This window comes from Grampus griseus (genome assembly GCF_964374135.1).
Source record: "Grampus griseus genome assembly, chromosome: 9".
In the NCBI taxonomy this organism is placed as follows: domain Eukaryota; kingdom Metazoa; phylum Chordata; class Mammalia; order Artiodactyla; family Delphinidae; genus Grampus; species Grampus griseus.
The window spans coordinates 104256055-104272974 of NC_139003.1; the positions used below are offsets into that span (position 1 = coordinate 104256055).

Below are 16920 nucleotides of genomic sequence, written 5' to 3' on the forward strand. Positions count from 1 at the left end.
GTCCCTCCATATCCAGCCACACCTCCTACCAAGGTGACAGCTGCCAGCACATCACAAGGAAGGACATAACTTCCATTCGTGTCATATCCAGCTCTCTACCAAAGGCATGGGGCACAGGCAGACTGTGTAGGGACCCTTTCACATAAGGACACCCCTTCAAGACCACAATAGGGAACTGTTTCACCTAAATCCACAGGCACAGAGAAAGTTAAGCAAAATAGAAAGAGGAACTGGTCTCACTGGAGAAAGCAAAAGAAAACCAATGAAAAAATAAATAATGAAACAGAAATAAACAATTTACCAGATAAAGAATTCTAAGCATTAGTGAATACCAGTGGGAGGGGTAGTTAGGGGTATGAGATTAATAGGTACAACCTACTATGTATAAGGTAGATAAGCAACAAGGATCTATTGTACAGCACAAGGAAATATAGTCATTATTTTATAATAACTTTAAATGGAATGCTATTATATAAGTATTCAATCACTATGCTGTACACAAGGAACTAATATAAAATTGTACATAACTATACTTCAATAAAAAAAGAAAAAAAACACTGGTGAAGTAAATTCTGGTGAAGTAAATTTTTCACGGTGTTTATTGTTTTATTTCTGATTCTACAAATAATGCATTCTCATTATAGAACAATTAGAAAATAAAGTGTTATGAAGAAAATGTGATATTAACAATGTAATATGTTTGTGTATTTCTGTTCTGTATTTTTATTGTGTTAAAATATACTTAACATAAAATTTACTGTCTTTACCTTTTTTTTTTTTTTTTTGGCAGTACGCAGGCCTCTCACTGTTGCGGCCTCTCCCGTTGCGGAGCACAGGCTCCGGATGCGCAGGCTCAGCGGCCATGGCTCACAGGCCCAGCCACTCCGCGGCATGTGAGATCTTCCCAGACTGGGGCATGAACCCGTGTCCCCTGCATCGGCAGGCGGACTCTCAACCACTGAGCCACCAGGGAAGCCCTGTCTTTGCCATTTTTAAGTGTACAGTTCAGTGGTATTAAGTGCAATCACATAGTTGTATGTAAACATCTTTTAAAGTGAAGAAAAATTATGTATTTAAATCCTGAGTGATAAAACTCAGAAAAACATGTGGAGGCCTTGTGAAGAAAAGCAAGAATGGACAACGCAATCAGAGGAGCTTTTATTTGTATACATTTATTGTGTGATATCTGTTTTTTTAAGGAGTCCTACTGCTTTCGAGAAGTCCGGGCATACACCTACAGATAAGAAATAAAACAGAACACTCAACCTCATATTTCCAGGGATTTGAGATAAAATGAGACACAACAGCAAAGGCAGTTCTGCTCCCCAGGTAAGATCTTTGTGGAGACGTGTGCTCCTATTCAGCACATCTTGTATTCAGAGTCGAGCACTCACAGTAGTAACTGCGTGTGCACATAACGTCCTAGGAATAATAAACCGATTGTCCAAAATAAATCCTCCCCTTTCTGACACATGGACATTCTGACACCATGGAGCCAATTTCCTTTAGAAAATTCATATGAGACCAGAGAATTTCTATTTTATACAAAGAAATGGATAAAAGAAGGAGCCTGAATTAATTTTATAAAACTAATATAGAATTGGTTCTAGCACCAAACCAAAGAGTATAAAAAAGTAGAACCAGGACCCATCTCGTTGATTAATATGTGTAAAAATTGTTAATAAAATAATTTTAAAATTCTAATCAGCAATGTATACAGATAAATCATTTGTGCCTATTTATTCTCAGAATCAGAAAATCAATTAATGTACAACTTTTTATTAACAGATTAAAGCATATAAATCATATTGTCAACGAAGTAGATGCAGAAAAATCATACAAGAAACTAAAATGTATTCATAACAACAGCTATTATTAGCTTAGGAATAGGAAAGGATTTTGTTTGGTTGACAAAGGTAACTATCAGAACAATGTGGCAGGTTTGTAAAATGTCTCTGAAAGATGCCCTTTGAGAAGTAAACTAGCCTTGTAATGTAGCTTTTCCTATGAAGGTTTCTGATATCCCCCAAATCCATCCAGTGGAAGGAAGGGGCCTATTTCCTTCAGTTTCATGGAGATAAAGAACACTTCTCCTACCCCTGATCATTTCTGAATGAATAAGTTGCTCTAGGACTTGGTTCTCCTCAACAGTGGGCTTATGGTGATGGGGTGTAGAAAATTCTTGAACAAAACTCCTACAGATGATAGCCTGTCACTGCATAATGCATGCTCTGCTTGCTTCCTACAAGTCTTCTGAGGATGGAAACTGTAATTCTAAATTCTACTTTTGTTCATCTTCAGAGAAGCCTTCATTTGTGGATTAGACCACAAAATCCTACTCTTCTGTATTCTGTAGACTTGGTCATCTCTCTGCCATCCAGCAAAAACATCACTCACCTTGTTGTGAAGTTCATGCTTCTCTCGTTGTTTTGCACACCAGGAAGGACAGAGTCCAGGGGGTGGCCAGTTGGTAGTAACCTACAGAAGAATGTTTCAACACACCCCTTGTCTAATCCTCTATTTTATGCATATTTTTCTTAATACCACTTTAAGTCATTAGTCAAAAATTTCAGTATGAAAACATAAAATATAGATGAACCCCTGTTCAATGCAATTAATGTATAGCCAGAATTGAGGTTTTCCCATTTCCATGTCCATTTCTATAGATGACAGTTAGAGGGTCTAGCAGTTTCTTGTTCTTATCTGATAAACTTTTTCTGTTACAGGGAAATTATTTATCAACTCTCTTTAAACCAGGGTTACTTCTTCAAGTTTCTGTTCTTTTGATAAGCTCAGATGGTGGAATCTGCCTGGACCCAGTTTACTCTGTGTTTTGAAAGAGCTCTCATTTTAGAAAGACTCTTAGTTTCCAGGATCTTGTATCAATTATTTCTGGTTTATTTATTTTTAATAAAGGAGATAGCAGCATGATGGAATGAATAGGAAACTGGGTAAAGGAAAACTGTTTCTCTACTCACATCACTTCTGGTGCCAAGTGTCTGTGGGGTCTCCCACAGACCCCACCCAGTTTCCAACTCTCTGGACACCAACTGGGTGTCAGTTCCCCCACCAACAACCCAGAGTTACTGTGAGACACCACAGCTTAAGGGTTCAGTCCCACAAAACTGCTCTCACTTCAGATAACGGTCACAAATAATGGTCGTCAGGGCACTCACACTTCTGTCCAACTTGGCCACAAACTCTCCCACCACAGGATTGCTAATTTCCTAGAACTGCTCAGGGAAATACTTTACTTATGCTCACTGCTTTGTTATAAAGGATTCTATAATGGATACAGATGAACAATCCGATGAAGAGGTACATAGGGCAGAAGGCCTGGAAGGGTCCCGTTTTCAGGAGCTTCTGACCCTGTGGAGTTGGTTTGCACCACCCTCCTGGCCTGTAGGTGCATTCACCTACCTGAAAGCTCTCCAAACTTTGTAGTTTAGGAATTTTTCTGGAGGTTCCATCACATAAGCATGATCAATTTTTAATTCAGTTCCCAGCACCTCCCCTCCCTAGAGGATGGAGGTAGGGCTGAAAGTTCCAAGCTTCTAATCATGGCTTGGTCTTTCTGGTGACCATCCCCTATCATGAAGCTATACAGGAGCCACCAAAGGTCACCTAATTAGAACAAAACATGACCCTACTGCCCAGGAAATTCCAAGAGATTTTGGAGCTCTGCATAGCATGCTCTCACCACTCAGGAAATTACAAGGGTTTTAGAAGCTCTGTGTCAGGAACCAAGGGCAGAGACAAATTATATATTTCTTATTATGTCACACTGGGTGACATAGAATCTGTACTTTCAGTATTTGCTCTCATTCCATGTTTTCTTTTAATGATATATTATTTTTTACATGTTTCCTTAGTAAATTTACTTATCAAAGTTGATAGAGTGAACTGTAATCTAAAATGAAAGCATATCTATTGTGTTAGCTAAATTTTAAAAAATGTATACTACAAAGCATTTTAGAGAACGTGGAGAAATTGAAACTTTTATATACTGTCAGTAGAAGGATATCTCTTTCCAGCCGCTCTGTAGGACAATTTGCTAATCTCTTTCAAAAAAATTTTTTAAATGTATAAACATATTCCAGAAATTTTGCCTTGAGGAGTTTATTTATGGCTCTTCTCTCAAAATATGTGCAAGCAGAAAATTGAGATTAACTAAAATGATCATCAAGTAGAGATTGGCTAAAAATTAATTTGTATTCATATCATGGAATAATCTATGGCCTAATTAAGGAAATTTATATATTTAATGGTGTGGACAAATATATATTTTAAGATGCAAAAGTTTAGGAAGAAACATATAGTGATCCCTTATTGTCAATAAATAAATAAATAGGTATATGGAGGTATGGAGGAAAATAATACAGATGAATATATTACATGAATATGAATATATTACAAATACAGTTTGTAATATGAATATGTTACAAATACAGTTTATAACATATCATTTTTATTGCTTTTTAAGAAAGGAATCAAAATAAAATTCAAACAGTAATCAACCTTGGGATAAAAGAAAAAGTGGGAGGGAGAGAAGTTTTTCCTTTTTATTTTGTACTTTTCTGTACAATTTATACTTTCTATTTTACTTTTTTGCCTGGAATGAACCAACCAAATGACCTGTGCTCTGGTATTATGCACTGAATGTTGTGTCTTTTTTCCTCTTTTGTATTAAAAATATTAATATTTAGCTAGTGGGAAGCAGTCGCATAGCACAGGGAGATCAGCTCGGTGCTTTGTGACCACCTACAGGTGTGGGATAGGGAGGGTGGGGGGGAGAGAGATGCAAGAGGGAAGAGATATGGGAACATATGTATATGTATAACTCACTTTGTTATACAGCAGAAACTAACACACCATTGTAAAGCAATTATACTCCAATAAAGATGTAAAAAAAAACTAATATGTTGCTAAGCATACACACAAGAAAATATATCTCTCTGGTTATATGATGTCATGCAGAAATGAATTCTAAAATAGCTGGCGGAGTGGATGACCTGCAAGACCCGACAGTGAGCTAGTGCCTTGAACACTTGCTCAGCCATCCAGCCTGGGAAGGGCCCTTCCTCTTGGCTTCTCTACCGTCCCTCATGGATCATATGCCACCATCTGTCCATCTCCCCTCTAGGACCCAGGACCCCAGGACCCTGACAGCACGACAGCTGCTTGTCACAGGTGCCAGTTTCTTCAGGATCAGCAAGTGCCGGGCACCCGCGAGCATTCTGTAAAGAGGCATTGGGCAGATTGGCTGAATAAATAAGTCTCCATGCTTTTGTCATCCCTATCCCCAACGCCCACCATCATCTCCTTGAAGATGCTGCTGCCATGAATTCCCTGTTTTCTGGTAGAGACCCAGACATCGGCCAGAGAAGATAGGGCGTATTTTGATGTGAACTAAATATCCATTTAAAACCGATCATGCCATTCAGATATTTGATCAGCTGCAGCTTTGGTTTCAGATGGATCACATCCCTTGGGTTCTGTCAGTACACAGGGATTCATTGGTCCATCAGTCAGCTCCAGTTTATGCTCCTACATCAGATCTCTGGGGCCCATTCAAATTACATTTGAGGACACTTCTATCCTGATTTTCCCTCCAGAACTTCATAAAGAAATTACACAGGGATGGACTATGTGTTGCAGGAAGTAATTATTTAAATAAATTTTCAGACAATAACTAATTTTTCCCCAGGAGAGAAAAGAAGTAAAGCTGCAGGTTTGCCCCCATTTGGAGACTTTGTAGGTTCTCCTCAATAGAGAAAACAGATGTCCGCACACCCAGGGATTTCCTTCTCTTCAGGGAGGGTCACTCCTCATGTTTTCAGATGTTTGATTACAGTTTTGCTTTTAGAACAGTTCTAGAGTAGGAGCCTTTTCAAATAGTTAAAATATTTTCAGTATTTTGGTGATCCACTGACTCTGTGTGCTCAAAATAGAAAATCTCCCTTTAAGGCAACACCATTCTTCCTCTTACCCTGTGCTCTGAGCACACCCATCTTATTTCAGGTGTCACTATTAGGTTGACCAGATAGCATAACTGACATGTGTATGTTTTGATCTACAAAAATGGCAAAGTCACATGGCTCCATAATCTCTGCTAAAATAAGACCACATCATATCTCCCTAGAAGGCTTCTCCCACATTCACTTTTCACCTGGCTAATTCCTGTGCACCATTTGGTTTGTGGTCTGGCCGTGGCATCATCACAAAAGCCATTAGCAAGTCTAGGACTGTTCCTTTCTCACACACCTTCCTGGTTTCCTCCAGGTCGGCTGATGTGACTGTTTGATGTCTCCCTCCTGTAACAGATTGTGAAAGCTCTGACATTGGAGACTGTGTTCATTTGCTCATTCTTCTACACTCAAACCTAAAAATCAAAGTTGGCACGGTAAGTGCTATATGAAAATTTAATGCATGGATGAAAGTTTAACCCTGTAGTGTCCATCACAGGACTTTATAACTGAAAGAGGCTTTACTTGTTATTTCATGATATCTCCTCAGTTTATTGAGAAAAAAATGCTTGAACAGCATATAGCTGACTTACAAAACTGACCTACATAAAACACTCAGTTCCTGAAATTTAAGTGTACAAAATAAGAGTTTAGCACTTTTAATGTTTTAACTTATTTTTTTAAAATTTCCAGCCTCACACTAAATATCCTATGCATATCAATCTCTCATTGAACTTTGAAATCTCTCATTCAACTTTGATCTCATATCAATCTCTCATTGAACTATATTACATGGATATTCAATAACTTGCATCTTTTTTGTCTGTTGTAGCTTATCCTGAGGTGAATCTAAATGTCTTTGTCGTCGAGTAAAAGGACCTAAGTAACAAATATGAAATAAAGAAATCTTATGGCTCCTAAGTGAAATAAATGTAAAGAATTCAGGTAATTGTGGTGACTAAAATTCAGCTGCACAATAGGAGACTTGAAGCTCAGGATGAAAATGTCAAGTTCAGGAATTGATACTCAAGTCCTTGCCTCGACCCAGAAGCCAGGGACGAGGAAGGACTGCATCCTGGTACCAGATGTACCTGTGACCAAAGGGCAGGTACTGGGGACCTTGCCTGTTTGACACTGAGTTCCCATTAGGTGACCTTGGCACAGAGGCTGAGAGGTGGGGAAATTTCCCAGGTCAATTTTTGTCACTTGACATCTGTACCATCAAGAGAGATGTTTGAATATGTAGAATAAAGTGATGGCTTTTGAGAATAACAACAAAAAATGTAGTAACAGTTATTATTTATTAAGCAGTTCTTCAATGTCAGGTACCATCTTATTATTCTATCCACAACTCAAGATGATTTAACCTTGATTATCCACATTCTCTAGTGGAGTATATGATGCCTCAAATCTTCTTGATGACTTGACTGTGATTACTCAGTGAACTCAGGAGCAAGGGTATTAACCAAGATCTGTGGTCACAGAAAATCTAAGCATGAAATACACCGAGAGGGAAATCATGAAACGTGGTTGGTAAAATGATTATAATGGTGGAAGTGTAAAAACTGGCCATATGCTGTCTCTAGATAAATAGTGTGGGGATCATGACCTGTTTTCCTGGTCATTGTAGGCCATTTTAAAGATGTTCTTATACCTGTAAATGTTCCACACTCTACTTTATACAGGGACCTATGTAGAATTAAAATTTCCAGTCTAAAATGTTTGAGGTAGAGGACTGGGAACCAAAGCATGCATGAATCTGAAGTCCAAGGAGCTAACATGACAGAATCTTGCAGAATTCTCAGCAAGCTGTCTGAGGATTTTCCAGGGTTAGTTTTCAGAGGAAGATATGTCTTTTAGGGGCTGATGAAAAGAAAAGGGAGGTGGGAACAAAGCAGGAGATTCTAGCAATGCTCAAGATGGAAGTTAATTATTAATTAATTATAGGAACAAGGAATCAGAGGGGAGGCTTGAGCTACAGAGTGGAGTAGAGGATTCTCTTGTCAGAGCAGGATGGATCTGATGAAGATGCTGACAACAGTGGAGAAGATAAAGACGACCGCTAACCATAACTGAATTCAAAAGTGGAAGGCAGTGTAACCTGGGGGCTAAGAACATGGGCTTGGAAGTAGTCATCTGGAACTTTCTGCCTGTGGGAACCTCAGACAATTATTTAACTTCTCCATAACTCAATCTCCTCATACAGAAAAATGGATTTTCAGGAGGGATGTTATGACTGCTCGAAATGGCTTAATCAACAATAAAATGCTTTCTCTCACATAACACAAAGCCTGGAGGAAGTCAGACACCAAGCAGTGTAATCAGGGCTTAACTTTTCTCTTGCTCTGCCTTCCTCTGTGTTGTCTTCATCCTCAGACCCAGCATCACACCCAGGGCCCTTAGAAACCAGAGTAAGGAAATCGACCATGTTGTCCTGCCTCTCATGAAGAACAAGGAACCCTTTCTCAGAAGACTACAGCAGCTGCCCCCTCCCTAGGAAATGTGACTTCCCATGGTGACTTCAGGTTTGGAGCATATGCTGTTTCCTAAATCTCTCATGAGCAAGATAATAGGGTGCCCAAGCTGGTTTAGCTAATCAGCCTCCACACCTGTAACTGACATAGGATCGCTTCCCTGAGACATACAAAGAAGGATTGGAGCATATCAGATTATTTGGGGAAGGAAAGAGGGAGAAGCACTTGCTGGAGAGAAACACAGCACTCACTACGTGCAGTTGTTATGAACCTTAAACTGTGTAACACATCCCAGGGAGACAACAGCTCTGGGTCACTTTTCCTCAGTTAGTGTAGCCATGGTCATTGTCAGGTGCCCGACACTGAGCCAGCAGTTCATACACCATTAGTAACTATCACCATCAGTCTATGAGGTTAGATTATTTTTTCCATTTTGCAGATGAAAAGAACAGAGACTCAAAGAGATGAAAGCATTACTCAGAGTCACAAATGAAGTCAGGAAAAAAGCTGGAATTTTAATCTAGAACTGAGTGCAAAACTCATGACCCACGATGCTTTTGCTCAGTGTTTCCACCAACACGATTCCATGTACTCTGTGGGCTACAACCATGATGCCCCTCCCCACGAGGTATCTGTGCTCAGACTTCCATCTTTGACGGAGGAGCATTCAGAGCCACAGAATCTGGGCGCTAAGGCACCCTTGATCAGTAGCACATTTCCTCCACAGATCACTTTTATGTTGTTGAAGAGTATTACAGAAGAAACTCTCATTATCCGCCTGTTTCTAATTAGCAAGGCACGAGGAAATTTGTCTATTATTCTTTCCTTTCCTAATGAAAAAACAATATCTGTTATCTTGCATTAATCAGTGAAAGAAGATTATGTCATGATACAAACTGATTGGCTAATAAAGAAATGTGAATGGTCTAGACTCATGTTAAGATACTTGCTGAAGAAGACCTGAATATCTATAATATCTATTTTCTTTCTGTTAAAATTCAGATTTATAAGGTCAAGTTCCCATCTGTACACTAGAATCATTGCAATTATTTTGCAGTCTGTGAAATATTGCCTGTTTTTAAGGTTCACTCTCATTTTGATAAACTGTTATTTTACTCATTCAATAAACAGTGCAAGTAACACATCTGGTAGTGTCAATGTGTAAGCTCCAGAGGGAACACACTTGCCTTCATTAAGGACTCCTAATTACAGGCAGTATTCCAATAGAGCCGATTTGTAATTGCAGAAAATTCATTTCTCCATACAAACAACATAACAACAATTGAATAACTTGAATTTTCGACCTGAGAACGCAATTTTTTAAGACTATGGTTTCAAATACAACCTGACCCAGTGTCATTTTGAACTATGTAGCAAGTATTCTCAGCAGGGCAAAAATAAATAAATAAATAATAAGCAAGTGGATGCAATCACTTTCAAAGTAACTTGGAAAGTTAATTAAGTTGGAAAGTCTTAGATTTTGCCTTGAAATCACCAGGAAGCCAATTATGACTTTTTACGTGTTCAGAATGAGCTTTTTCCATAGTTGTGAACTCGAGGAGAATGATATGTGATTCAAATTCATTCTCTCATTTCTTGAGTCCTTCGAATAAAGTGTTTATGCCCAGAGCCTATTATTTAATTATGATGATATGGGTAATTATCACAAACACATTATGTATTGACTTGTGCCAGGCATTGTTCTAATCCTTTATATTGATTAACTTATTTAATCCTCACAACAATCTAATGAGGTGGGTACTAATAAGTACCCAATTTAGAGATGAGGGGGTAAACGTATAGAAGGATGAGTTTTGCTAAAGTCACCAGGGAAGTAAATGTCAAAGCAGAGATAAGGACAGACATAGATTCTGGCCCATGGTAGGTACTCAAGTGTATCTGTTAAATAAGTGAATGGATAAAAAAAAGAATGAGGAGAAGGATGAGGGCACAATTAGACTTTGTTTTCTGCAATAATCCTTGATATTGATGTAACTCTAGAATGCAATGAGTATTTTATTTACATTAACTTGTTTAATATTTAAGATAAACCTCCAGTAAAGTAATAGGAATATCTTTTTATATACAGGAAAATCAACAATAAAAATATAGGATTTTTAGCCAGTATTCTTTGCATTAAAGCTGTCAGACAATTAGTTACAACTAGGGTCTGGTACATTGCCTGGCAAATGGTTGTACAATGAATATATCTTGGATAATTGCTTGGGGGAAATTATCGAAAGCTTACATTATAATGTGATTCTGTATTTGTCTGTGTGACTTCAGATGGCTCAAAATACCGCACTACACAAACAGAATTGACAACAGACCCAAACATGAGAAAATGGAAGTTTTTAAGTAATGAATAAGACACAGTTGCTGTTCTTGGGTTAAGTATAGATACATGTACAAATAACTAAAAGGCAAAGCAAGAAAGGGTCCATTAGAGCAGCAAACAGAGGGATGTGAGAGCACAGGAAGAGGACTCAAATGTTCTTCCAGGGAAACAGGAACTGTTGCTCTGATGAGATGGATCTGAGATGGTTTTTGAAAGAATGAACAGAGTACTAAGTCCTGGAAGCAGGAAAGCCATTGTGTGAAGAGCAAGCCCCGCTCTGTGTTTGAAGTCTCTCATTGTACAAGCAGTCCTGGCAACCCCATGGACTGGCCCGTGCCACAGCAACGTGCCCCAACGTTGAAGGTCTTCTCCGAGTCCATGCTGTCACCCTCATCCCCAGCACATCTTCTGTGTGTGGATCCTTCAGCAGCCTGTAAATCGATTTCTTTGCTTCTTTATTTGCCCACTTGTCACTTACTCCTCAAATAATCACAGTTATTTTTTTAAACATAAACCAAAAGGATCCACTCACCTACTTAAAATGTTTCAGTGAACCCCCATCAAATTGTAACAAAAATCCACATTTTTTACAATGGACTCTGATCCCCATTAGTTTCATGATCTCCCCACCTGACGTTGGTTCACAATGTTCCAACAAGGTTTGCCATATTTTTGTCTGTTGACCATTTCACGTGTGTTACTCATTTAGTGCCTGAGCACTTCTCTCTGTTCTGCTGAAAATGTTCTCCTACTGGACCTTCTTTTAATGGATTCCTCATAATCCAGAAATAAAGATCATAGTTGCTTCCTAAAAGGACTCTCTGATGCCCACATTGAAGTACCACTTTTATCACTCATCAGAATCACTGCCCATAAATCATCTTCCATTATTTATTACTCATATGATATTCTCTCCAAATATCATTACCAACATCATTAACAGGTGAAGGAGATATGAAACAATAGAAGAAAGCGTTATACTTTTACAGAGACCTTGCTCTGAATGACGGGATAGAGGAACGTGTATAATGTGTAGGATGACACCTTCCCCAATTCCTCTCCATCCCACATCTTTCCTGTGGCTCAAAATAAGTCCTGGGTAAAATGGGAAATTGAGAGCCATGTGGTCACGTCTAGGCATGGATGTCATATGTCAGATGTGACCTCTGATCAGTTCTTCATTGCTGGCTGGCTGCAGCTCACCTGTAGACATGGGCACGACCCAGACCTGGGTTAATTTTGGTTTTGAGTGGAGGATACATCTGAAAACTTCATCTCAGCATATGGTTTGAGTTGGAATTAGGATGCAGGTGGGAAAACATGGTATTGTGATACCTCATATGTGGCTAGGATGCCTGTGATATTCACAAATCATTTTGTTCCTTATCCTCAGCCACTTTGGATCTACTCATAGCCTAGCCTCATTTTCCATTTTTGGCATTATAAACCTCCCTTGCACTGATGCTCTAGCCCAAGACTCTGGCCCTGCTGACTCTTTCTGCCAGGCCAGGCTGACTTCTCTAGACGGCAAATGGGAACTTTCTAAAATTGACAGATTGCTCAGGTGCTTATATCACCCTTCTGCTGTTTGGCCAGTTACATAAGATAAAAATTACAAGTTTAAAATACAATGTTTTGACAAAGACACCAATTGATGTGACCATCGCATGTTCAGGATACAGAAGAACTTCATCACCCCAAAAAGTTTCCTCCTGTATCAATTGTTATTCTCCTCCTGTTATGCCCTGCCTCTGGTTTTATTATTTCTGCTATATTTTTTCTAGAACTTCATATAAATCGAATTGTACATTCTGTAGTGTTTTCTGTCAGGAATATAGAATAATTAGAAAGCTATCAAAAGGAGAATTATATTTCTTAACCACTTAAAATTAATCAGTGTCTCATCACTTTCTTGATTAGCTGAAAGGTGACTATTATCAAGCAGAGGATGCCGTAGTAGGCCAATCTAGTTTGGGGATGTTTGGGAGGATAAGAGAAAGGTCCACATATCTTAAAGGTTTAAATACAAAGGCACTTAAGTAGATAAAAGAACATGATTAAATTTTTTTTTAATTCACAAAATATTTGAAGTATGTGTTCCTTCCAAAAGTTCCTTCCTTGTTTCACTCTTCCTGGCATGGAATTGATTTTTCTGGGTAGCATTTGCTTTTGATTATGATCCAAAAGATCCAAACCCTTTTTTTTTTTTTACCGTACGCAGACCTTTCACTGCCCTGGCTTCTCCCGTTGCGGAGCATAGGCTCCGGGCGCGCAGGCTCAGCGGCCATGGCTCACGGGCCCAGCCGCTCCGCTGCACGTGGGATCCTCCCAGACTGGGGCACGAACCCGCGCCCTCTGCATTGGCAGGTGGACTCTCAACCACTGTGCCACCAGGGAAGCCCAGATCCAAAACCTTTTGGCAGATTTTCCGATGAAGAGAGATGGTGTGAGAATGTTTTCTGCACTCATTTTCAGCCAATTTTGTCTGGGCATCTATGAGGTGCACCAGGTTACCCATGACTATGGAAACTGTTTTCGCTCAAGCAGTGTCTCTGTAATAAGATTCAGTCCAATGTGACAGAGGAAAATAAGTTTTAACACATGCATTGTTTGTGTTCAGGAATTTCAATAAGTGCAAAGCTACAGAAACCCTCTCTTAAAATAAAGCAAACACAGATAGATACCATTAGTAAAGAGAAAAATAGTATCGGGAGACTACATAGTTTCAGAGTAGTGTCATCTACATTTAGAAATACAGGTTCACCAATTTGAACTAAAATTTTTATCTTACCAAATAGTTTTTTTTTTTTTCCATGAAGATCAATTTCATGCTTTCTGCTTTCTACCAATCAACTAATTGGTTGGCTTTTTTTTCCTTCTGGTTTGGTCAATTCAGACTTCTTCATGCTGAGATGGTGCCTTATTGCAGATATTTGTTCTTTCCTTTTAGTTTTTAGGTGTATCAGAAGCCGACATTATATACTCCTAGGGACTATGACCAGATGCACTAGAGTTTAATGAAAAGATTGGGGATTGGAGATGGCAGGTGATTCATATCCCTTCTCTGCAAATCATAAATTTTTCACAAAGAAAATAAGATTTGATCTTTCTGACTATTCATTAGAGTCATCCTAATTGTTGTTTAGATTATGAGATAATGCACATAAAGTACTGTAGGAGACAGAATAATGCCTTCTCCTACAGCGTGCAGGCCCTAATGCCCCAAACCTGTGCATGTTATCTTACATGACAAAAGGGATTTTGTTTGTATGACCAAGTTGAGGACCTTGAGATGTGAGGATTGTTTTGGATTCAGGCGTATGCAGTGTGATCATGGTCTCAGTCTGTGGCTTATTCCTTCCTAGGAACTGTTGCAGTACCCCTTCCCTTCTTATTTTCCATCATACTGTTGCTAAAATCCCAGAAACCCATTTTCCATCAAAATCTTAGACAATGACCACACAGACCTGGGCTGTTATAAGTACAGATATGCATCATGGCCATAATCGGTATAAACTACCATCAGCGTTAAAAGTGGTGAGTACAATTCCAGAAAATCTTGAGATTCCCTTTTCCTGAGTCAATATTCATTCCTAGAAAAACCAGTATATGTGTCTACAGAAATAGGTTTCAATCGCTAAAGCTCTTAACCTGGTATTTTCACCCTAATAATATTGGGCTACTTCTATTTTACCAAATTTACATTTACAGTTACTTTTACATTCATTCTTTCTTTCATTTATTCATTCATCATGGTTCAGCCATTATGGAAAATAGTACGGTGCTTTCTCAAAAAACTAAAAATAGAATGATCACATGATTTTGCAATATGTCTTGTGGGTATTTACCCAAAGGAAATGATATCTTTACCTCTAAGAGATACGTGCACTCCCATGTTCACTACAGCATTAATCATAATATCCAAGATCTGGAAATGACAGATGGGTGGATGGATGGATGAATAAAGACACTGCGGTGTGTATATAAAATAGAATATTATTCCATCTTATAAAAGGAGATCCTGCCATTTGCAACAACATGAATGAAACTGGAGGACATAACACTAACTGAAAGAAGCCAGACACAGAAATAAAAATATATATGAATTATCTCATTTTTGTGTGCAATCTAAACAGAGTACATGGAAGCAGAAAGTAGAACAGTGGCTACCAGGGGTGGGGAGGCGGGAGACATGGGGAGATTTTGGTAAAAGGCTACAGAGCTGCAATTATTTAGGATGAACAATTCAGGAGATCTAATGTACAGCAATGATGACTATAATTAATAATACTGGAAATTTGCTAAGAAAGATTTCACTTTCTCTTATCACCCCCCAAAAATATGAGGAGATGGTATGTTAATTAGTTTTACTGTAGTAATCATTTTACTACTTGTATTGATATCAAATCATCATGTTGCACACCCTAAATGTATACAATTTTTACTAATAGAAATAAAATAAGGAAATCTTTGAACTCAACTCATTTGTGTATATGGAACAGTAATATACATATTTTTTCAGCAGATAGTTTGGTTATATTACAATTTAACCACTTAGTTACTATTTTTTTCTGAACCCTTATACTTTCTGGAATTACTATTTAAGGGTAAAAATCATTCAGTCTATATTCTGTCTAAACCAGAGGCAATTTTTATTTTTCAAAGGCACTTTAATCTTCTTACACTTCTGATTTAATTATACTTCTGAAGTATTTTTCATTTATCCTGTTATCTGAAAATTTATTCTATCTGATGTTATAGTTGGATGTATATTTATATCTATATCTCCAGCATATAAATATATCCAATACCATGTGAAAATTCATCTGTATCAATCTCCCAACTAAAAACACATCTGCTTCCTCATTAATCATGATATCAACATTCTCATCATTAACTTCAGTCACCCTCTTCTGCTAACATTTTTCTCTCAGAAAATGCATATCATGGAAACATATGCACTGTAAATAAAATAAACACACAGACATTAAGAAAGCTTTATAAAGTGCCCATATTTTTTTTTTAACAAATTGACATTTACCCTATTTCCATTATAGTCAAGATGATTAAAAGTCATTGTGCACGTTTTCTATTGGCTGGGTTATCACCTATCCACTCCATAACGCCATTAATTCACGGAAAGTGTTCTTCCCAAGTGCATTTAACAAATCTTAGTTCTTAGCTTACGTTCTTAGCGTCTGCAGTATTTGAGACTCTTGATTTTTGGTCCTTCTTAAAATTCTCCCCTCCCTGCATTCCAGGAGGCTGTTCTCTCCTAAATTTCATCTCACAGTGATTGCTTTACTCGTACAACCCTGCTCCGTCCTGAGTAAATCCTTAAGGAGGTTGCAGTCTGCTTCTTTCAACTGGGGAAAGTGAGGCAAGAGAGCATCCAAGGTGAGTGACTAAGGCATCTCAGGTGATGTGGCATCCAGGTGGAGGTAGGGTTTTAACACAAGCACCTCCTTCTCCATCATGTCCATCCCCTTCTTGTTTCTTGAACACACTCCTTGATGTGGTTCTTACCCCAGCTTCCAATCTGCATCCTCTCTCTTTCACAGGCACAGCTGCAGTAACCAGCTGTGCAAAGTTTCCCAAACTTAGGGAACCGGTACAGACCCTGTGCCTCAGGCCTATGTGTAAGCAATTATTAGACAAATTCCTGAGATGTGTGACTGGCATCTCGAACCCAGCAAGTGCCAGATTGAACTCATCCTTTGTCTCAGAAACCTGCAATTCATCCTGGATTCCTGACCCAGTGTCCCTCGCTTACCCAAGCCACACACTTGGAAGAAGTTGATTTGCCTCTCTCTCCTCCTTATCCCACCAGTCTTCAAGTCTGTTGTCTAAGGCTCTTTTCTCAATAGCTTAAAAATGCCTCTAATTCTCTCACACTTAGCTTTAGAGACTCACTCTTTCTTACTTTTTCTATTGTCAATAGAATAAAGTCCCTCTTCCTAAGTTAACTTATTGAGTAATTATAGGCATGCTTCCCCCCCTTTGGGGACTGACATCATCTCATATGTAAAGAGAAAAAAACTGATAATTATAGTCAGTATTCATAGGTTATTTTCTCTGTGCCTAAGGGCTTTATGTATGTCAACTCATTTGATTCTAAAGTGCAATGGAACATTTTTACAAT

General features: G+C 38.5%; 1 protein-coding gene across 1 annotated transcript in view; it reads right to left on the reverse strand.

The window, feature by feature from the left end:
• Positions 1–1186: 1186 nt before the first annotated feature.
• The window catches only part of LOC309827259 (uncharacterized protein), a 104413-nt gene continuing 88679 nt past the window's right edge, over positions 1187–16920 (reverse strand). Inside the window, exons 6-7 of the mRNA XM_082661804.1 lie at positions 2398–2478; positions 1187–1234 (exon numbers count right to left, since the gene is read on the reverse strand). Coding sequence (XP_082517930.1) covers positions 1195–1234; positions 2398–2478 — 121 coding nt within the window. The 3' untranslated portion in view covers positions 1187–1194. The remainder of the gene's footprint in view (positions 1235–2397; positions 2479–16920) is intronic.